We start from the raw sequence: 24,042 nt of genomic DNA, 5'->3' as shown, positions 1-24,042 counted from the left end.
TCACTTCGACATATTAAAAATGTGTCCGGCTACTAGTGGAAGCAAAATATTTTAGATTGTATTAGAAATTTCACGCACAGGGATTTTACGTTTAACGTTTAACTGCCCCCATATAAATCGACAAAAGAAATATGGTAGATAGTGGTTTACTGTTACTTGAAAAATAATAACGGATTTTATGCACCTATGAAGGTTATGGTCACCTCTAAATCTATAAATAAATAATCGCATCGCAGGGAGGTCAGACATACCAACTTCTTGGTACACATACCAGTTTTTATTTGTGTTACGTACCATGTACCAAGACTACTCGGTCCTTGTATGCAAAAATACCAAGATTGGCCGTTGATTTCCTTTTCTATGGTTTGCTTGAGCGAACGAAGCCTCGTTTCCGATAAAAGTCTACGTCATGAATTATTTATTTTCCTCAATATACTTATTTTACATTTTTATATCCAACATGCAGTATAATATAAAAAAAAATATTTAAAGTGATATGTCTTCGGTGCGTTCGATAATTACTGCCCCTATAAAACCGAGATAAAAAAATTTTGTTTTCTGCATTAATGCCAATAATGATTGTGTCCAAATCATATTGACTTAATTATTGGTGTTTTTGACTTAATTATCTTCTCGGACTGCTAAATATTTTGTAACAAAGGTATGTTTTTTAATGTTGTGCGTTTAGGAATTGCCACTTTGACTAAAAGTAGAAATGTATAATATTTATATTTACTAATCCTATAAGTTTTTTTTAATTTATTTTGAGTACTATATTGTATGTGGAACCAAATATTACGATTCAGACCCAAATATTTAATATGAAAATTGAGGCGGGAACATGAATTTCATTTTGTCAAAGATTTTCTGCAGTTATTTTTACGAGAATAAAATAACTTCTACAAGTAGTGATGAAAATATCCTATTGGGCACATCACAAAGTCATAACTCGTAGCGTAGCATCTTTTATCAGTAATGTTTATTTTTATTACTATTAAAGTGTTAATTTTGTTTAGATTGTAGGTAGATTGTTATATTAACATATTGTGTCGAATAAATATATTAATATGTTTTCGTTTTATATCCTCGCACATTTAGATAAAAGCAGTATACAGGCCTCGGCAGGAATGACTTTTCCCGCCCAGTAATATACTATTTTTTCACTAGGATGCGATTTCCGGCACAGTTTATATTTTATATCAGTGTTGGCAGCGTTACAGTTGCAGCGGAGCACAGGTGTACCAGTTTTTCGTTTTCAGTACCAGCTTTTAGCCAGCTCGGTACAAGAATTTCTGAGTGGCCGTCTGACATCCCTGAATAATCGTGTTTTGTCTATGAATATTTTTTATCCGCCGTCGTCTGTCTGTCAAAAAGCCGTTTGCTCTTTATTGATGGGTGTCGTATTTCTGAAATAATTTCCAAATTAATCTTCTTCATTTACATTTGGATATCCTTCCCGTCAATTGAAAATGGTTTAGGCAGGGCCGCGTTCAAAATAAGTTTAGGTGTTTGACTGTTTTAGTGTAAACAAATCCAAAATGTCCGTTCCAAGCACTGGATTGAGCAAGTTGAAGAAGAAACACATTCGTGTTAAACATCAGAAAGTTAAATTGTTTCGTGCTAATGAGCCTTTGCTGTCGGTGTTTATGTGGGGTGTGAACCATACGGTAAGTAATTTTATTTAGGTGTTTATTGCTAGTTAAAATAAGGCAATGTACGCCTAATCTGATTTAAGACGATTATGCTGGGGTTCGCGGTCTCGCAATAGCATTATGTCATTTCCTTCGTGACCGGATTGTTATGGTTTAGAACTGTTTACTTTTAAATCGACGCGCTGCTTAGTTTATACTGGTTTAATTTCTGGCACTTGATCAATATCTGAAATGTTTTTGTCGCGACATTACGGTTGCATGTAGGCCTCTATAAATAGATGATAACATGTTTTATGTGTCGAGTCAGGGTCATTTTTGGAGTTGCTAAAGTTACGAGGACCTTTAAATTAGTTTTTATTGTTTACAACTTTATTGTATGGAGCTTGCAGCAGCAAATAGTAAAAGTTATCTTTTTTTCAGATAAATGAACTGAGCCATGTCTCAATACCTGTCATGCTGCTTCCAGATGACTTCAGAGCATACTCAAAGCTCAAAGTTGATAATCATTTATTTAACAAGTAAGGAATCAACTATTATCTAATGTCTATTATCGAGCCTGTATTGTCTGACATGCTGATGTTCAGGATCACATTTATCATCTTTCTCTAGCCTAGGCTTATGCCGTCTCACAGAGATGTGGTGAAAATGAGCTGCAGAAGTCTGTGTCTGAAGACCAATCATCCCAAATAGTCAAGTTATTTGATGCCGAGTGACCTGTTGTATTGATTGTGTGTATACAGCCAAGGGCATAAGCATATAATATGTGTTACCAAGAGATCTAAAACACCTTTACACCTTTATGCTACTCACCATCAGGTTGATGTATACCCCTTTCGAACCTAGCCATGTATGAAAAGAGTTATGACAATGGACCTTATGTACAATCCATGTCAAGTTCAAATTCACATGTAAGTGCTACGACAGTGGACCTTATGTACAATCCATGTCAATTGTAACTAACCTGCACAATCATATCGACTCGGTTTGAAAGGGATGTATACATATATGTATGTGACACTATGGCTATATAGATATTTGTGCCCCAACTGTAATTCTGCTGTCCATATTTGAAGTTATGTACATATGATCCAAAATTTTAGATATACCAAGAAACAAATGAGTCAATTGTATGGAAAAATTAGTCTTAAATTAATCAAATTATACAAAGTTTAAGTAGGTATAAAAATTCGAAAGTCGGTTTGTGTTGTACCGTTTCTCTCACTCTTGTATTAAATAGTATAAGCGTCAGAGGGACAGAGCAACGCGACGCGAGCTTTGATTTTCGAATTTCGTAGTAGCCTACTAGCAGGGTTGAATGCTTGTATTTGAGTCTGGGTTCTTCATTATGTATTAATACAATGATGTTAGCCCTACTAATTTGTGCAGCAGATCAAAGTCAAGTTTTTTATTAGTTCCCACTCATATTCACGTGTAAAACAATGGCTGTTGGCAACCATAATTGTTCTAATTGTTAGTGGGAAACTGGCTGTCTCTATGAGCAGATATCAACATTGTAGTGCATGGATAATTTATCATTGTATGCAGTTTTATTTCTAGAGTCAGGTCAGGTGTTGCTAATAATGCTATTAACATGTCTAAGTAGTGTTTGTTTGCTTGTTTGTTATGGATAAACTCGTGCCTTAGAAACAATACGGCAGATCGATTAGACCAAGGCATTCGTCGATATTCCTAGCTCTATACCGGGCCCATCGTGATATGCCGAAAAAAATAAAAATTTAGGTTTGACAACGCACGAGCCGAGCGAGCGAAGCGAGCGTGCCGCGGGAGCGGCCGGCGAAGTGCCAGAACCAATATGGTGGCGTTTCATGATATGCCTAGGAATTTCATGATTGCCTAAACTGGCCAAAACATGAAATGGCGGCGTTTCATGTATGCCTAGGAATTTCATGATTTGCCTAAACGTCACTAGGCAAATCGTTAAACGTTGAGTTTTGAACGATATGGCGAATGTCCCTTACCCAATTCATGAAAGGCGCCATTTCACGATATGCCTAGGAATTTCGTGCCGTGCCGGCCGCCGACATACCTATACAAAGTTGTACTTATAAATGGATCAAAAATCAAAACATAAAATAAAATTAATGTAAAAATAAATATCAAATCAAGATGCTTATACAAATAGACACATACACTATTAACTATTTTATTAATCTGTGCTTTGTTAATGGACTGTGTGTGAACCATTAATGTTACACTAATGTAATGTATCGTTTGGCAATGTTTCATTTGGCAGCACTTTTCTTCCTAAAGCTTATAAATTTTCGGTTTAGTTTTAAATCTAATTATAGATATACCTAATTTATAGGTTGTTGTTAAATGGAACGAACTGCATTAACTATGAAAAAAAAGGATTGCACTCAATGTTTTACAAAATGTTTGTGATTTTTCATGTTTGGTTATGTCAAAAGAAAAAAAAAACAGAACCTTGTCACTTGTATGTCTGTCTGGCCATTTGTCACAGCAAAATTTTCCTTGAAACTACTAAACCAATTTAGTTGAAAGGCATCTCTGTAACGCAAATGTATTTTAAACGGGGAATAAAATTTCGAAACAAAAACATCAAATATCAAGATGATAAACAGTTTTGAAGTTATTTAAGAAAACTGACAAGAATTGACTCCCTCCCTTCTCTTATCCCGAGACTATGGTGCCTAAAACTTGGAAATAATAAGTACAGAAAATAGTTCTATATGTATATATTATAGAAAAACCAATAAAAATGTGTAGTTTAAATATGACAGCACTATTCAAATATTCTATCATATGAAACCCTCTCCCCGCGCGTTTGTCCGGTTTTTCCCCTAACAGCTCACACATAATGACTGTTAAACAAGTGTTAACTTCTTTGAACTTTTCTTTTCTTCTCAGGGAAAACATGCCGTCTCACTTCAAGGTTAAGGAATACTGTCCCTTAGTGTTCAGGAACTTGCGGGAGAGATTCGGAATCGATGACTTAGACTACAAAGAGTCCCTCACGAGGTAAGTACTCTAACAAAGCTTATGCCAAGTCAAGGACGAGTTAAAAGAATTCTAAGAACATAGCAAAAATGAGTAAGGCAAGCGCGTTTGTGGGCGCGAAAATTTGACACATTGTTTATATATATTACATACTTAATGAGTTATACTGTGCCAAGTTGAATGTGAATAATATAATATTATACATGGTGTCCTCAAATTGTTCTGAAAAACTAGCTGGTGGTTGCGTACGTTTGATCGAAGATCCCCGCACAGTGCTTCTAGTTTCTTAATGCCTTTGACAGTTGCCTTGTTTCGAAATGAATGAAAAAACATATTGGGAATAAGAGCATGTAATTTGGACAGAGTGATGCTCGATGCAGCTGTTGCACTTGCTCTCTATCGTAAAAACGTTATTTTCCATTCATGTTTATTCAGAACACGGCAACTGTCATAGGCGTTAAGAAACTAGAAGCACTGTTAATGTTTTTCGATATTTATTAATTGTGGCTAACAATTTTCTCTTTGCATTAATCCATGTTCAAAGTGTATGCCTTTGGTGTGTGTACTTTGAACAAAGCGTTTAGTCAAAGTAAACCTGAAATATTCCAGAAGAATTTGAAGATACCTGTATATAAATATTAATTTTAATGTTGGATCGACATCTGCTAGCCTTTTTCGCTCAACCGCGATAACTCACTAACGCAACATGCTAATGTCTGTCTGCATTGAAAATACTTTTAACTCGTCCCTCAATAGAAATTATATCCCATATGAGCTAGACAGCACGTGTGCGAACGTTCTATCACCTCTATCTTACTTATGAATCTGATTTCATGATATTTATTTATTTATTTTTCCCCTCAATTTTTACTGGCGCCCCCGTCCCGCTCCTTCCTAGGTTTAGAAAGCCAGATAACTACCTATGTCCTCGCGGGCAGCGGAAACCGGTCAGTAAGCTGCGGCGGTCCGCGACTGCGCCGTCTGGCGTCGCAGACATCTGCGACCACGACAGTATTCTCCAAGACGCCACGGCCTTTGTCAAACGCGGCCTGACTATAAAACGCCTGAGGTCAGCGGATTGCTAAGCAACCGTACGATTTTTTCATTTATTTTTTTATTAACAGTATTTAGTGTGTTGTACTGACACGGCAAAGCGTTCACTAGCGACACCAAAGGCTCGTTTGCGGGGAGACGGCGTGCCATGTTAGAGTGAAGTAGCTTCGGCAAACTAATTCACTAATTGCTACACGTTTCGTAACTTTTCATATCTCTATCATAAAGTTGTATTTTTTAAGAAAATTAAGGAGCTGCTTAATCTAGATAGCTGACTTTAAATGGACTGATTATTTGATGTTAGTAACATTTTTAAAATTTCAAAATGAAGAATGAAAAAATATAGTTCTTTCGCTTTATCTGTAAACATTTAAGATCCTCTCAAATAAATTCTAATTTAAAGAACAACTTTACAGCTTTTTTTTATCCCGTTTCATCCTCATGGAAATCATAATTTTTAATCTACAGTTGTGGACAAAATAAATTTGTGAATCACAACAATTTGTGATGAATCCAGTCACGTTCTGGGTACTTTTGATGAAGAAACGACGGTTAAACAACACTATTACTGATTTAGTTAGTCGATACATCTCTTAATAAATGGCATCGGCGTGCATTGGGTCCATTCCAGGGCAACTGCCTACCAACTGGTAGTTTCCGCTACAGCAGCGCGCCACCAGCACTAGCGCTACCTACCCGGCTGCCTACTCAAGACACGCAAAAGAATAGAGTATAAAGTTTAGTTATGATTTATGATAAAAAGTGCATGGATTAACTATAGCCCGCCGCATAATGTAGCATTCGGCACACTTCAACATGGCACGGCGTCGCATACGCGCAAACGGTCATCTGTATCGTCATCCTAACCGCTTGACAAATCAGTGGACGTGATTTTTTTGATTTGAGAGCGTTTTTTTGTTTTTGAGTTTTTTGACGTGTGGAAGTTACCCTGAACCCATCCTTATCATGTTTATTTCATTTTGTTAATAAATCATTTATTAATTCACTCCAGTCGTAAAGCAATCGAGAGAGATACTTACGAACTTAGCGATCTTTTTTAACGAGCGTTCTTTACTTCCCTAATAATAATGAAAGGGAAATTGACTAGTATTATTATTTTTATTCGTATAAAAGAAGCTTAAATTTAGTTCCAGAAACAGGTTGTGTAAATAAAAGTTGATATTCTTATCTTTCCATGTCGCTAATAATTTGCGTGGTTTGGTTGAACCTCTCGCCGGGATTGACCTACAGCGAGTAAATTGTGTAAACGTATAGAAATCGACCCTACCCGCTGATTATACGATTTATTCGCCCCGAGTGCTATCACTTTTCTGACTGCTCCTTCTGGACCCATACCTAACATCTAGTACCAGATGCCTACGTAATATATATCCCGCGCTACAATGTGCAACGATTTATTGCAGCGATTTATATTTAGTTTGCGCAGATTTATCGAACGTGTGTAGGTATACATAGAACGTGAACGTGAACGAAAAAAAGGTCTACGCAATTATATCCAAACTGTACGCTGGCCATTTGCGGTTACGTTACAGTTAGGCCAGTCCGTCTGCACAGTCACCAGCATTAATATCTGCCACAGCGGAGCGTGCAAAAATATCTGACACGTCCTTCCGGCTCTAGAAATAGAGTCGTATCAGATATTTATGCACGCTTGTCGTGTCAGATATTGGTGCTGGTGACTGTACTAGCCCTAAAACTGTCGAGTTATTTCAATCCTCAATGGTCAGTTAAGGCTCTAACCTCATCTCATCATCATCATCAGCCAGAAGTCGTCCACTGCTGAACAAAGGCCTCCCCCTTAGAACGCCACAATGAACGACAACTCGCCACTTGCATCCACCGGTTTCCCGCAACTCCCACGATGTCGTCAGTCCACCTGGTTGGGAGGCTTGCCAACGCTTCGTGGATTTTTCTCCCCCAACAGTTATCTGTTTTTCGAGCGATGTGGCCCGCCCATTGCCACTCATCTATCGACGAGCAATCTGCTTAATATACCTTTATAAGTAAGAATCCAAAAAAAAGGCTGTTGACAGACCGACGGACGGAAGGACAACAAAGTGATCCTATAAGGGTTCCGTTTATTTCCTTTTTTGGTACCGAACCCTAAAAAAAAACTAGTTTAAGTTTCCTATGTTACTTGAGCAGTATTAATCAGTAATCATCATGTTGCGTCAACGTTCTCAGTCCGTGACCCCGTGTGTTTTTAACCTCTATTTGTGACATCACGCCTCAGCCCCACTCCTGTTTAATTTTGAGATTTTTAGCACTATTAAACTAGGATTTAGCTGCATTTAGCCATTTTCTCAAAGTGTGTTCCAATCCGAGAGCCTAGGAGCTCCGCAAAAAAAAACCATAGTTAAAACAAATACTTATGTATGATGTACAGTCACCAGCAGCAATATCTGACACAACAAAGCGTGCATAAATATCTGATACGACTCTATTCTAGGGCCAGTAGGACATGCCAGATATTTTGTTGTTTTTTCATTTGCTATTCTAGACAATAATTATTGGCAAGTTATTTATCGTGGACATTTACAACGCTAAGGTACTCAATAGATAAATGTAGATATAATATACGGATTCTCGTTAATTTTGGCTGATCTGGCCGTTATTATTTTTGATATGGTTGTAACTATGTTGATTCTAATATTTGGAAGTTTAATTACAAGTTCCAATGGCATTGCCTACATCTACCATTTTTTTTCTTAAAACTTGAATTTAAATATTCGCAAGCTATAACTTGATCCTGGTCCATTTTAAGTATTTATTTTTGAGACCTCTCAATTCCTTTCCTTCATAAAAGTAAGGCTCATAGCTAAATTTATTTATAACATAAATTATTTTGCATCACATTGCACGATCGCAAGCGGTACCTTATAGTGCATAATTAGCACATAACAAACACTAATATCATTCACATTTCCATTTGTTATGAGAAATAACGATCATAACACGTCAAACACAACGGGTGACATTCGATTCAAAACACTTAGACCATAAAAAATGCACATAGAACTAGACAAAGGTAAGTATGTATTGTTTTTCCAATGAATGTCAGCAGCTCGGTGCTAATCTAGGCGGCTACAATAGACGTATTATTTACGCGTTGTACTTTAGACTATTTTAATAATACGAGCCGATTTCAGCGTAGGTACTATTTTGTTGATTTCGTGGAATATTTTTTTGTCCAATTGTGTATATTCGACTAAGAAATTCCTTAATTACCCTAAGCTTCAATGTAGAGATGGGTAAATCCGGATCTGAAGATTGAAAAGAATCTCTTGTCGGCTCCTTCTCCTTGCATAACTTATCTCCGAGGAGTTACTAAATCCGACAGATCTATCCACAGTCCGCTTCCGATTGCCGATCCGGGTCTCCATTCGAGATCTTTTTGGCCTCAACGGCTATCCGTTCTCCATGCTATATGGCCTGCCCATTGCCACTTCAACGAGCTAATTTGCTTGGCTATGTCGGTGACCCTCGTTCTTCTACGTGTCTCCTCGTTTCTGATTCGATCCCGTAGATATACCCCGAGCATAGCTATCTCCATAGCTCGGTAAGCAACTCTGAGCCTATTTATAAGGCCTAATAGTGAAACACTACGTCTCGGATCCGTATGTTACTGGCAACACACACATAGTCATAAGTCACTAGTGTCTTTGGCTTTGGCTCCAAAAAAAACTTAGGTGAAATCGATCGAGAACACTTTAGTCTAGAATCTAAGATAGAGTGATAATGTTGTCTGATAAATGATAAGTAATAGCTTGCACTCAAAGCACTTGGCAAATGGGCCAATCAACTATTTTACCGACACTTTGGGCGTCTCCTGCGTTACCAAAATTGTCTCTGGCGTTACCAAAAAATCGTACTTCCAACAAGATATTTCACGGTTGAATAGGTTGAACTTACGTAGGATGGCATGTATTCATGTACACCATCTATTAAGTTACAGAAAAATATGTTTAGTTACAAAAATCTGCAATTGTTTGAAAAATGTCGCGGACAGATTAGTGTCGGTAAAAAAGTTGATTAGCCCAAATACGAGGTGTCATTGTTTGCAGAGAAATCGCATTGTTGCCGTCGGAAGATATGTCGTTCGTGAGTCAGAATAAATATTTTAATGCACTTGCTATTTAAATACATGTCAGGTGGTTGAAATATGATATATATTTATTTTGTGTTGGCAACTGCCAACTGAACTAACGAATGGATCTTTTGGCTGGCAATTATTGAAAGAATTATTGAATTATTTGTGTGCGAGATACGAAACGGCATCTCCTGGCTGTCCGCGTCAAGTGTACCAACTGCACCACGGGTTTCCCGAGCAACAAGCCAGAAAAACGTTTCGTTTAAAATAAAAATTACATTTCGTTGAGCAAACCTCACCTCTTCAAACCAGTCGGATATTAGCCAACGATTAACTGATTTACAAATAAATTGGGTAGTTGGCCGCAGCAGTTGTTGGGTGCACCAGGCCCGGCCATGCAGGCGTTACCCTTCGCCAGCCCACGACGCCTAACGTCTCGGATAAGAGGCAGTTGTGACGCTTAAGCTTTTGAAGAGGTTTCTTACATCGCACCCCGATATAGTTAGGTACCATAAATAAACTATACGTTATGCCAATCTAATTTATGGAAAGTGTAAACAAACCGATTTCATCAAAATTCATGTCACCCACACCCCCAAATCGAATCAATAACACATCTATAATTCGTGCCTTTTAACTAGACGTCTAATCACTTTTTTCACCTAAATTCACTTGATTTCAATATTTAATTTTAATTTGAAAAATATTCGTCAAAATCTGTCATTATTTCTTGAATGAGACTCGTGTATAGCAATAGGTTCTAGGTTTTCACATCATTAAATGTCTGTGGTCGGGTTAATGGCGTCTTTGTTTACCCTTTCTATAAAGTGGATTGACAAACCATACAAATAATGAGGGCTATCGCGTATGAATTCACCACTAGAGGCGCTAGTGTAGCGTGAGGTCTCCGAAATGTCAAATCTCATAGTTTTTGGGTGAGCTACGCGGGTTTATTTATAATTGGAATAATATTGTGAATATTTTGCAATATCTGAAATTAATTATGGCAAATATGCGTTCCGGGGCAATGAATGTCTGTATTTTGAGACAGTTTTGTCTTTCGGAAACCATTATCTTCTCTTTTTTCCGAACAAAACTGGGACTATGCAACACTGTGGCATGCTCGATATTTTTATGGTACGGTTTTAGGGTGTATTAAATATGATTTTAATCTAAACTTTGTTTTCACGCCCGTAATAACAGACTTTGAAAGCCATACTTCAAAACCTCACGCAACAGTGCGCCATCTAGTCAGACAAAAAACGATAGCCCTCATTACTTTGCTCTCCCGCGACCTTAAGACAGCCTCGTCTATGCAACAAAATGTGCATACAGCTCTTCATCCTCTACACTGTAATGTAAGAACACACACGTACAAATCCAACTATAACCACCATCAAACTACGCTGACGCGTTTCGAACTCAACCAGATTTCATCATCAGAGCAACACAACCATACACAAAGCTACCAGATATTAGTTCATTGTTATGGACCTCCGCAAAATAACGCCTGATTCAGTAAATTATGGTTACCATAAAGCAGCCGAGTTACCAAACTTGACTGCTTACTCGTGCTTCCCGTTTTTTAATTAAATTAACATCGTCATGGTGATTCGTTTTATCACCACCAAAAAGGCTCGGTCATATTATGCCAGTAAAACGTTATGTCATCCACGTTGATTTAATTAAATAGGTGAGTCAGATTGTTAGAAAATGTCCTTAAAATAATCGTTCTTGTAATCACGTCTGCATGCGACTAGAACAGTCATAGTACAGTCGAGTTCATTAACTTGTGAGCAAAAATTCGCTTAAAAATATCTGAACATGCTTCTTCACCGTTAACAATAGAGTCGTAAGTACAAAAAGATTCCAAAAAACCAATCTTAATTTGATTGCTTAATAACGATATCTCTTGTCCGGGTGAGCGGTTAGTTCCGATGTAGTGCCGAAAAGTTTCTCGATTTCTACGGCATAGATGTCGGCTAAATAAGAAACAACACAAGTGGCTAAATAAGAAACAACACAAGCTGAGATATGAGGTGCATAGGAGAAATTCGTGTCTGTATCGTTGTCCAGCGGTGGTGTAGCGGTATAGCACACGGCACGGAATGCCGAGGATCTGGGTTCGATTCCCAGCGCTGGTCTTATTTTTCTGGTTTTTCTGTGCATCTATATTTCAATTTGTATTTTCGATATATGTTTTACGGGTAAGTAACAAAAAAGTTGGAATTGAAATAAAAAATACAAAAAGGTTCCAAAAAACCAATCTTAATAGAGTCGTGTTCAGCTATTTTTTATCATATTTTTGCAAACAAGTTTCTGAACTCGACTGTACCGATAGATATAGTGCATAAATAGTTTTCCATTGTATTTTATCGGAAAAGTTTGTATTTAGGCCGCGTTTCCACCGAAGGTGTGCGAGGAATGTGTTTTTCATTAGCCAATAGAAACGCTTCATTCACCTATCTTCGCACAGCACATCTCTAGTGGAAACAGCTGAGCGGAGCGAGGCGAGGTAAATGAAACGTTTCTATTGGTTCATGACATGACAAACGATCCTCGCAACGCATCCTCGTACATCTCTGGTGGAAACGCAGCCTTATCGCCTTTTTCAATTAGTGAACTAAAAGAATTTCCTTGCTCACCTACGACCATACGATAGCTAAGCTTATACTTTTACCGATGAAAATACATTTTTCACTATAACTGTAACCCCTAGACAAAACGGTCATCATCATCATCCCAGCCGTATAGGACGTCCAATTTTGGACATAGGCCTCCCCCATAGACCTCCAGTTGCTTCGTTGGCAGCGGCTTGCATCCACCGTTAACCTGCGGCTTTAGTCAGATAGTCAGATCTGGCCATCTCGTTGGTGGACGTCCTACGTTACGCTTGCCGATCCGCGGTCTCCACTCGAGAACTTTTCAGTCCCAACGGCCATCTGTTCTCCGTGCTGTCCTACCCGTTGCCACTTCAACGAGCTAATTCGCTTGGCTATGTCGGCAAAACAAAACCGTTTAGGTAAGGTGTATGACAAAACTCTATAAGTACTAAATTATTACCTGCACCAGGGTTTCTTAAACTTATGTGGCTCCACGTACCCCTGTTAAAGTTTCTAGACGATAGTGAACTCCTACCCCCCCCCCCCCCAAAAAGTAACAAAAGTGACTGTTGGAGAAACTAAAAATATAAAATACAAAGACTCCAAAAACCAATCTTAATCATCTTGCTAGTCTTGCATAGTTTTAGTCTTAGTTTTTAGGTCGTACATGGAGCCAAAATAAACCTTTCTTTCTTTCTTGCAGCTTGGTGGTTTTTGGAGTCACGTAAACCTTTTCACGAACCCCCTACCGTCGAATAGCGAACCCCTTAGGGGTTCGCGTACCCTACTTTGAGTAACCCTGACCTACACGAAGAAATCCCACAGTAAAATACATACGTTCACATTAACATTTTTCCCCATGGAAATGCACGGTAATATATCGCGTAACAAAATATTATGACTTAATTGAAAATACAAACTGAGACATGGATGCATAGAAAAACCAGAAAAAGAGACCAGCACTGGGAATCGAACCCAGGTCCTCAGCAGTCCGTGCTGCATGCTATAACCCCTACACCACTGCTGAACTCCTGTTCCTGTGTGTGCTCCTGTCCTGTGTCTAGACTCCTCTAGACACAAATTTCTCCTATGCAAACATATCGAAGGTTGCTTTTTTCTACTACGCTACTTAAGCAGCAGCACTAGCGACATCTATGTTTCGCTCTCATCGAGAGACGTCACATTCTTTCGGAACTAACCGCTCACCCAGACAAGAGATGGTGCTACTAAGCAATCAAATGATGATTGGTTCTTTGGAGTCTTTTTCTGGTTGTTCTATGCATCCATGTCTCAGTTTGTATTTTCGATATGGTTTTCACGGGATACCCGTAAAAGTAACAAATTTCGAGTTGAAATAAAAAATACAAAAAGACTCCAAAGAACCAATCATAATTATGACTTAATATCACGAATTGTACGCCAGTCGATCGATCAACTGTATTGTTGTGAAAGTAAATTTTATCATACATTTCAGGATGTAAGAGTTAATGCTGCTCTCATAGATGTCAATTGACTAAGTTTTAGGAAAGTACACGTTGCACATGTTGGTACAGTCACCAGCACCAATATCTGGCACAACAAGCGTGCATAAATATCTAATACGACTCTATTTCTAGGGCCGGAAGGACGTGTCAGATATTTTTGCACGCTCCGCTGTGGCAGATATGAATGCTGGTGACTGTACACGTACACGTTTGCTTGAGAATTTGTGTATTTCAGATAATTTCGAGCACGTTATTTTAAACATAATTATGTCACAAAAATCTGAATCCGAGGAAGAAACTGTGGTGATATGAATTTATACACGGACAATATAGTTTGGTTTGTCAGTAGATAGCGAAATATTTTAGGTTAGGGTACGTTAAAAGAGCGAGCGGTTTGTTTTCGTAAGAGATTCATTTTAAACACAGCGCGGCACCGTAGTAACACTATGACACCCTTTGCTGTATGGTTGAGTTTCTTTAATTTTGGGCATCTTATCCACTTCAACCCTTCATCCATTATGCACATAAACAAAGATTTGTTGCGATAATACCTACTGCTAACATTCTGATGTTTAAAGGAAAAAAAAACATTACTATTTTTGTCCCCAGGTCACAACCTATCCCAGATGATTCTTCCGGTAAATCAGGTGCAAAGTTCTACCAGAGCTATGACCGGTTATTCATCCTCAAGACCCTGACTTCGGAAGAGGTGGAACGGATGCACTCATTCCTTAAGCACTACCATCCGGTAAGAGATTTTGAAATATTATAAAGGTCTCACCAAATGAATCGACGCGGAATCCGATTAAGCCAACCAAAAAATGCTTTATGTCTACGCTATAAGAGCGAAAAAGTCGTATTCCCGTCGTTTCGCGTCGGCCGAGCCGATTGACATCTTTTTACCCGACTGCCCGAAGGAGGGTTATGTTTTTCGAGCGTATGTATATATGTGGGTATGTATGTCCATTTCTTTGGTCTTCGCTGCAGCCTAAACGGCTAGATAGATTTTAACATATGAGGTATCATTGGATTCGTCATAACTGTCGGAGTGACATAGGCTATATAATATTTCAATATGGCGTCTGCGAAAAAAAAATGGAGAAAAAAAAAAAATATATTTTGTATTGTAACAATATGGGTATCAAATGAAAGCTAATAATTAGCCCATTCTAAATATATATGGGTTATAATACTTTTAATCTACCGTTTTTACATAAATGTCAAAAAAGTGTAAAATAAAACATTAAATTAAAAAAATCAAAAACCCGACTGCCAAAACTAAAAGGAAGAAAATAAGTCTAATGGTCTAGAACTCTGTTAAGTAGCTAATTTAAAGTTCAACAATCGGGATCCATTTAAATCGTGACGCTCAAAAACTCTTAGTAATGGCAGTTGGCAGTCGGGTTTTTTGATTTTTTTAATTTAATGTTTTATTTTACACTTTTTTGATATTTCGCTTTTATTGTGTGGACATAAAGAGTTTCTTGATCGGCTAAAGACGTTTCTGCATTGATAGGTTTGGGGAGACCCTTACTGAAGTAAGAGTAAAACCTGCTACTAGTAGCAATGTCCATCAGCCAAATATGTGGTCTACTCTACCACCTTAAAGTTGATAATCGTTTACATGACATAAAACAATAATGCCGATAGACGTGTGCTGTCAACTTGAAAGTTCGACTTTAGCGACATATTTATTTCATAGGAACTTGTTTAAAAATTTATAGACCATAAGTGCACTTATTTGACTGACCGTACAACGAGTTTCGGTTCTGGGTTAACTACATTTCCAAGGCTGATCATGCCGAATCTGTTGCTATTGCTGGTAATTGAGCATTCCAAGTCAAATTTCTGTCACAATTTCCGCATCATGATGTGTTAGTGGCATTGGGCGGGCCACATCCCTCGAAGAACAGATAACCGTTAAGGGAGAAAAGTTGTCAAGTAGCGACCATGAACCGGAAGACGAAGCGTGGAAGGCCTCCCACTAGATGTTCTGGCGACACCGTGAGAGTGGCGGGCAACCGGTGGATGCAAGTGGCGAGTTGTCGTTCATTGTAGTGTTCTAAGGGGTTGGACTTTGTTCAACAGTGCTGAACGTCTTCCGGCTGATGATGATGATGATGGTGTATCATATCAGCCTAATACGTCAGACAGTAAAATCAATCAATGTGTCTTCGGCATAATGTGTTAGAGGGGGCGGTTAAGTCGTGTACCATCCCGTACAATTGTCGACGCGGAATGAACGACAATAATGTACGACCTGATAAGTCAAATCCTCGTGTAATTCCTTTTAGGGTTTGATTTAGAAGGTTGTCTATTATTGTCGTCCATTCCAGGTCATACAGTCAAGGACTTTTATTCATGAGCTACAATGGAACCTTTTCAAAGGAAAATTCATTACGATTTTCCTTGTTGATTAATGCAATGTCACTATGACGTTTACTGTGAAATAATTCCATGGTGGCTCATGAATTAAAGTCGTTGACCGTACACAAATCCCTGTTTAGACACTTAATTTCAACGACTTAATTCCGTACCAGTGTTTTCAATCTCCGTATCCTTTTGTATATCACTATAAAAACCAGATGTTAAACATTTTCTTGATGATAATATGAATGCTGATAGTAATCAGTAAACAAAGGAAATTAATACGCAATCTAATCAGCGATCATAAAACATTTACCCTGGCTTAATAATAAATCAAAATCAGTAAAACGATTGTCTTTATTTTACTAGCGTTTCGTATTGTAAAAGATGTCATTTTAATGATGGATGAATCACTGATTTACGCAAGTTGTTTTTTTTTTCTCGTGTTTTTTAAAAGAAAATACACATTTCGGCGGTTTAGGACCACATGAAAAAAGATCACTTCTTGATACGACCACATCTTGAAATGACCACGTCTTAAAATGTCAATTTCTTGAAATTGATTTTAAAGCAATTTATAAACTTCAAGGAAATGGTTTGATGAAAATCACCACGGTCACACCACTCCCCGACTCCGACTCACGAGCTCAATGAGGTTTTTTCGACAGGCGAAATATCGCTAGATGGCGTTAGTATCGTAAGGTCCGTTTGACGTTTCAGTCTTGCTTGCGATTGGCTCATTTAGATATTTATCGATTCAATTTGTAGCATTCGAACATGGCGGATGTAGATAATATCTAATTTTGCTATTTCTGTTTCTTTGGCTAGTTGAAGTATAATTTTGATAGTGTTTTATGCGGCGATTAACCTTAACAGTGAACAGTGATCACAAAAATCTATATTGCTCTTGTGTCTGGCATTTTTTAATGCGCAAGTTGTCTCCACGTGGTTTCTGGAATTTTACTATCAAGTTGCAAAAACTACAATCACCGTACAACGTCTCAAAGACAGTTTACCGTGACACTGGCGAAATTGTCCTATTAATTAGGACAGAAAAGCCATATCTTAAAAGAGAAGAAGAAGAAGGTAGATATTTATCCAATCAAAAGCGTGACAGAAATGTCAAACGGACCTCATCTAATATATATTTCTAGATATTTCGCTTGTCGAAAAACCCTCATTGGGTTGGGAATCGTCGCGAGCAGTCTTTGAAAAGGGCGTAGTACTGGTTCTGAAAATTGTAGCCAAAACTGTATCTTTACTCTTAATATTCATTACTAATTATTACACATTCTCCAATTAATATAAATGACCAAAAAAAAAACTTAGGTTCATAATTCTGAAAATGAATGTTTCCTCATAAATGGTATAATTTATGTGATACGATAGTTATCGATTTCCATGTAAATGCGTGATAAATTGATACTTTTATGCTATCTAATCGCGCGGTACGAGGGTACATGGATAATCTATTGCATGTAATCCTTTGACGTCTGCTTCTTGGTACTCTTGTAGCGAATCGTGCTAGGGTGGATTTTTTCAGGTTGAAACTCATGTTCTCATGATCCCGCTCAAGTTTTTTTTATTTGGTCTATAAACTGGATAGTACATCAATCACATCATACTACACAATGTACATTTCTTAATATTCGCATACATCTCATGTATATCTTAAAATAGTAGACACGTCTACAAAAATAAATCAAAAAGAATTCAGACGCAAGAAAAAATTAAACCAAAACAGAATCATCATCATCAGCCGGAAGACGTCCACTCCTGAACAAAGGACGAACTCCCCTTAGAACGCCACAATGAACGACAACTCGCCACTTGCATCCACCGGTTTCCCGCAACTCTCACGATGTCGTCAGTCCATCTGGTGGGATAGGCTTGCCAACGCTTCGTCTTCCGGTTCTAGGACTTTACTTCCTCAACGGTTATCTGTTCTTCGAGCGATGTGCCCCGCCCATTGCTACTTCAACTTGCATAACAACAACATGCAACAAATAAAAACAATATTTGATAACAATACTTATGAATTGTCGGTTACTTTATTTAAATCGCTAACTTCACGATGGTCTCTTATACGAACTACTTATTTACGCAGAGTAACTACAATATATAGGTATTCGTAGAAGATCGAGGGTCGGTCACTGACAAAGCCAAGCGATTTAGCTCTTTAATGTGCCAATGGACAGGCCATATAGCAAGGAGATCAGATGGCCGTTGGGGCGGAAAAGTTCTCGAATGGAGACCGCGGGTCGGCAAGTCACCGCTGGACGTCCACCAACGAGATGGACGGATGACTTGGTTTAGGCACTTGTCCCACCGACGACGATGAGCGAGAAGCGAGTAGAGCGAGTTTAATTTTGAGTGCGACGGGCGATTACTCGCTCCACTCGCTCGAGCGGGGCGGCCGCCAAGCTAACATCGCTGATTATCGCTGAGCTAATTTTATAGCTCTTGTCGCAGCGACAAAAGATGTAAGAGCGAACAGCCAGCGATCAACTTTCAATACACGTGTCTCTTTTACTCACACAGGATCTTATATCTTTCGTTCGTTCGAGCGAGAAGATAGTCGATAGCCAATCATTTCCCGGCCGGCGGTGAGACAACTGCTTCAAGCTGGTTCACGGTGGATGCAGGCCGCTTCTAACCACAGCAACTAGAGGTCTATGGAAGACGCCTATCTGCAACAGTGGACGTCCCACAGCTGAACTCCAATATTTTTTATTTGCAGTACATAGTGGAGAGGCACGGCAAGACCCTGTTGCCACAGTACCTGGGCATGTACCGACTGACAGTAGACGGGATAGAGCACTACCTCGTCGCCACAAGAAACGTGTTCTCCAACCATCTCAATATACACAGGTAAGTCTTGTAGAACTCTTATGTGTTCAAACTATACAAGGTGTTAATTATAGTATTTTATGCAACTGTATCGTAATAGGGGTCCTTAAAACACGAGTGACCTAAAAGTGACTTAAAACATGACCATTACGATACAGCCAGCCGTGTTCATAATAGAATCCAATGTCGTAATGCCGGTCATTACCTATGGTTTTTGAACGCATAATTGAGGATTTACTATATGGGTGTAGATAAAATACTTAACTGAAAACCTGAAAGCACTGCTCAGAATAAAGAGTAGAACCGATTCTACACTATATTTTTAAATCATCATAGCAACACCATCGTCACTATGCTACCAGATGTTAGATTCAATAATTTAGTCTGAGGATGAACTCTGGCTGAGTTCGAAAAGCGACAGCGTAGTGCGGTGGAGGCGACAGTTGGGTTTGTGTGTGCTCTTATAGTATGGAGGTGGAGAAGCTACATGAACACACATTTGTTGCATACACAGGGTGTCCACTTTCTGGAAAGTGAGGGAAAAGTCAGGGAAGCTCAAGGTGGTCAGGAAAAGTCAGGGAAAATCAGGGAAATTTGCTAGAAATCCAAAAAGTCAGGGAAAAAACTCGTGATTTCCCAAAACTTAGCTCGATATCAATCGTTCCAGTTCTGGTCGACGTATTAAAGAGTGGCACCATAAAAACAGTCAACGAAAAAAAGAGCACGTTTGGTGTGCAATGAATTCCCATCATCGGGTATAGTATCTTGGGCAGTAAAAAAATCATATAAGTGTCATATAACCTGCTTTTGTACATGATTGGTCAGGGAAACTTAGAAATGTGGTCAGGGAAAGTCGGCGGTGTGGCTATCATAAGGTCCGCGGAGAGCAAAGTAATAATTTTTGGTTCATGGACCTCTGCAAAGTAACGCCTGATTCAATGAATTATTCTCTGTCTCCCAGAAAGTATGACCTGAAGGGGTCGACGGTGGACCGCGAGGCGTCTGACAAGGAGTTAGAGAAGGAACTGCCGACCCTCAAAGACAATGACTTCATCAAGCAGGGCGTCCGCATCGACATCGGGGACGCCGCCAAAGACAAGCTGCTTGAGACACTCACGGCCGATGTCGAGGTACAAACCCTTTTTTTTCATCACACTTGCTCGTTAACAGTGTCTTAAGAGCCCGTTCCCACTTGTCGGGCGTTGGATCCATTTCGTGTCGGATGTCAGTCATTTCTATAGGAAATTGTGAATCTGTTTAAAAAAAATATACGTCGTTGAGTTTCTTGCTGGATTCTTCTCAACAGAGGTTTTCCGAACCGGTGCTGGTAGATTTTTTTTTACATTCATAAGTGCTTGTTATAGCCTAAATTGAATAAAGATATTTTGACTTTGAAAATCGTGTCGGGCAGGTGTGACCAGCTTCATATAAAATGTTCTGCCACTGGACACATCCGATTAAAATCCGCGACCGACATCCGACAAGTGGGAACCAGCTCTAACATGCAGTCTGACTTGGTTGCAACCCTCTAAATAAAGTAAGAAAGAAAATACATTTATTCAAAACACAAGGACACAACAATAGTATTAAGTACAACTAGACGACCAGATGGCCTAGTGGTTAGAGAACCTGACTACGAAGCTTGAGGTCCCGGGTTCGATTCCCGTGTCGGGGCAGATATTTGTATGAAAAATACGAATGTTTGTTCTCGGGTCTTGGGTGTTTAATATGTATTTAAGTATGTATCTATATCTATATAATTATATTTATCCGTTGCTTAGTACCCATAACACAAGCTTTGCTAAGCTTACTTTGGGACTAGGTCAATTGGTGTGAATTGTCCCGTGATATTTATTTATTTATTATTTATTATTTATTTAAATATACAACACAAAGACCCAAGACCCGTTTTTTGCATATTAAGCCCAAGGGCGTTATAACCAGAGGTTCACAAACTTATTTCGTCTAACGCCCACTTCGAAAATCAGTTATTTTGTAGCGCCCTCCATTTTTTTTCACCTCAAAAACCTCAATATCTATTAGTCTCGCCTAATGATGGCATAAAGGGGATGATTTTTTCTGGGCCCCTTACCGCCCGCCCCCCTATAGGCCTCCAGCGCCCACAAGGGGGCGTTGTCGCCCACGTTGTCGCCCACTTTGGGAAAGGCTTGTAAGTATTACCAATTGTCTATTGTATGTTCCAGTTCCTAACGAAGCTGCACCTGATGGATTACTCGCTGTTGCTGGGCATGCACGAGTGCGGGCGCGGCGAGGCGGAGGCGGAGGCGGCGCGCGCGCAGGCCGACGCCGACAGCGACGCCGACAGCGACTCCGACAGCGACACCGACAACCGGCACCACGGGGACAGGTACAGGCGTGCATATAAGCGTCAGCGGGATGGCAACAAGTTAGAATTTTGCACTTCGTAGGTAGTAGCGGCCTGTTTTCCGTAACGCGACGTCTAAGTGCGCCTATTTTGCGTGATTGGCTGTAGGCACTATTCTTGCCAGCCTGGCTCCTGGTGGAAGTCCAGCAGACCCTTCACGTTGCCGACGACTTCCTGGAGTGACCCTGGTGATCCGAGATGTAGTGCCCTCTAGTTCGCCACACCAGAAAATTCCAGAAGGATATGAGTGGCTGTCTCTTCTGCTTCCATGCATGTTCTGCACAGGGGGCTGTCTGTAACACCTAGATTATGTAAGTGTTTGTTGAGCAGTTTGTTTGCACTTCGTATAATTATAGTAAAAGGGCTAAGTTGGGGGAAAAGATAAATAAATAAATAAGGCCTGTTTTCTCACACGCGCGATGCTATAAATGGTACCGGTCGAACGGTGCAGTCTGATTTTTCGTATATATCGGAGGTATTGACCCTAGAGCCAAAGGGGCCATGCCCATGGACCTGTCGACTAACTTTAAGTGACGGATGTCAGTGATGCCGTCTCTTTTTGTTTTGTGCGAATAAACAAAGACGGCATTACTTTTATCTGACACTTAAAGTTAGTCGACACGTGGTGAAACAGGCACTAAATGCCTTATAGTGACAGCAACTTGTAAGTTAGCGTGTTGCCAACAGATGGGGCTACAACACGCCGCCGGACAGCCCGCGCGGCGCGGCGCGGCGTGATCTACGCTATGAAGGCATTATACCGGAACTGGACATCTACGCCATACCCAGCCAGGACGGTAAGCAAGAGAATACAATACAATATACAAGGGCGTTTTAGTTTTTTTTTGCAATTTAAACTTTAAAGGTTATTTCTGGTAAAATAACATTAGTCAAATAACAAAAACAATTAGGTATTCTCTTTTTTTCATAGAAAGATATTAATTTTATTAAAATATATTTAAATTATTTCAATTTGAATTTGAAAATCAATGAGTTAAGAAAAATATATACAGTTCTAGACCCAACCCAGGGCCCAGAGCGTGGACGCGCCCCCTCTCCTTCCCCTGGTTCCATTCTTGACAGTACATACAACAATAATGTTAATGACGCGGGACTCGTCGGTTTTATTAATTTTCAAGAAAATACAAATAAAGAAAACCGATCTTTAATTTCGAGTTTTTCGAACGACATTAGCAATCTAGTATAAATGTATCCTCTAAACATTTGCACACTATTCAAACTAAGAGGATTATATGTTATTATAATTAGTCCATCAGTTCGATTGTGGTAAAATATAGGACAAGTATATGATGGGCTCTTTATAACGTATTTTCAGGTGCGCCCAAAAAGGAGATTTATTTCGTGGCCCTCATCGATGTGCTGACGCATTATGGTGTTAAAAAACAGGTAAATAAACGTTTTATGTTTTTCTTAGAATGGTTTTTAGTCAATAGAGATATTTGGCGATTTTACTAGCGTGCATTAGGGTGCATATCTAGTCTCATAAAAGTGATAACTTTCTTCCCGCCGTAACCGTAAAATTTTCAGAAGTTTTAGATTGATCGTTCTATATATATATACAGTGGTGGTCATGTAATTAAGAACGATTTGAAGTTCCAGATTATTTTTAACTAAATCATGTCATGTGTAGTCGTGGTTCCTTCTTAGAAGTAACTAGTTACGTTATGAAACAGCCACATGAATAGAGCAAACGGGATTAAGAATAAAGAATAAAATTGCTGTCATTTTTTCACAAATTTTGTTTTTATTTTCTTTAGTAACAAATTCAAATAGTAATGAAGCTGGACAAATAATTAAGAACGATTTATTGAACTGTTCGAAAGTTTTTTTATTTGAAACTAAGATTAACTAAATCACACTATCGTGAAGTTTGTACACAAAAAAAGCAATGTAATACATTTTAACTAAAATTAATAGTTAGTAGCATGTCCACGGCTTTTTATTACTGCCTTACACCGGCGAGGCATTGAATCTATCAATTTGTGACATTTCGCGAGAGAGATAGAGTTCCATTCTTCTAAGAATACGTCATACAGTTCTCTTAAATTGCCACACTGTCGATTTGAAACCTTTTTCTTGACTTCGCACCAAAGATGCTCTATTGGGTTAAGATCGGGGCTGTTGGCTGGCCAATCTAAGACAGAAACTGATTGCGATGTGAGGAATTCCTTAACGGTACGTGCAGTATGCTTGGGATCATTGTCGTGCTGGAATGTCCAAATAACCGGAAGCACGCCTTCTGCATATGGTAACATTGTTTCTTCCAGTATGTTTTTGTATTGAACTTGATCCATGTTTCCTTCTATCAGCCTAACAGGTCCAACACCATGTCCAGAAAAACATCCCCAAATTTTTACATTTCCCCCGCCATGCTTTAAAGTCACTTTTGTGTACTTTGGGTCGAATGCTTTATTTGGAGGCCATCTTACATATCGTTTGCCATCAGAACATACCCTATTTATTTTTGTCTCGTCAGAAAAAAGAACGTTTTTCCACTGTCTGACTGTCCAGTTTTCATATCTTCTTGCAAATGCAA

The 24,042-nt window shown here is 39.0% G+C and overlaps 1 protein-coding gene and 1 long non-coding RNA gene across 3 annotated transcripts in view; one reads left to right on the top strand and one right to left on the bottom strand.

Moving 5' to 3' along the window:
* Positions 1 to 24,042, bottom strand: part of LOC141439885 (uncharacterized) — a 158,042-nt gene that overhangs the window by 20,693 nt on the left and 113,307 nt on the right. The window lies entirely within an intron of this gene.
* Positions 1,320 to 24,042, top strand: part of PIP4K (phosphatidylinositol 5-phosphate 4-kinase) — a 30,569-nt gene continuing 7,846 nt past the window's right edge. The window contains exons 1-10 of one of the 2 annotated variants that reach the window (XM_074104300.1): positions 1,320 to 1,667; positions 2,073 to 2,170; positions 4,542 to 4,652; positions 5,530 to 5,700; positions 14,492 to 14,630; positions 18,990 to 19,120; positions 20,061 to 20,229; positions 21,304 to 21,467; positions 22,173 to 22,282; positions 22,822 to 22,892. In XM_074104300.1, coding sequence (XP_073960401.1) covers positions 1,539 to 1,667; positions 2,073 to 2,170; positions 4,542 to 4,652; positions 5,530 to 5,700; positions 14,492 to 14,630; positions 18,990 to 19,120; positions 20,061 to 20,229; positions 21,304 to 21,467; positions 22,173 to 22,282; positions 22,822 to 22,892 — 1,293 coding nt within the window. In that variant the 5' untranslated portion in view covers positions 1,320 to 1,538. The remainder of the gene's footprint in view (positions 1,668 to 2,072; positions 2,171 to 4,541; positions 4,653 to 5,529; positions 5,701 to 14,491; positions 14,631 to 18,989; positions 19,121 to 20,060; positions 20,230 to 21,303; positions 21,468 to 22,172; positions 22,283 to 22,821; positions 22,893 to 24,042) is intronic. The other variant, XM_074104301.1, reaches the window with a different exon arrangement.

This window comes from Choristoneura fumiferana, chromosome 21 (genome assembly GCF_025370935.1).
Source record: "Choristoneura fumiferana chromosome 21, NRCan_CFum_1, whole genome shotgun sequence".
In the NCBI taxonomy this organism is placed as follows: Eukaryota; Metazoa; Arthropoda; class Insecta; order Lepidoptera; family Tortricidae; genus Choristoneura; species Choristoneura fumiferana.
This window is presented reverse-complemented; position numbering and strand designations above follow the sequence as displayed.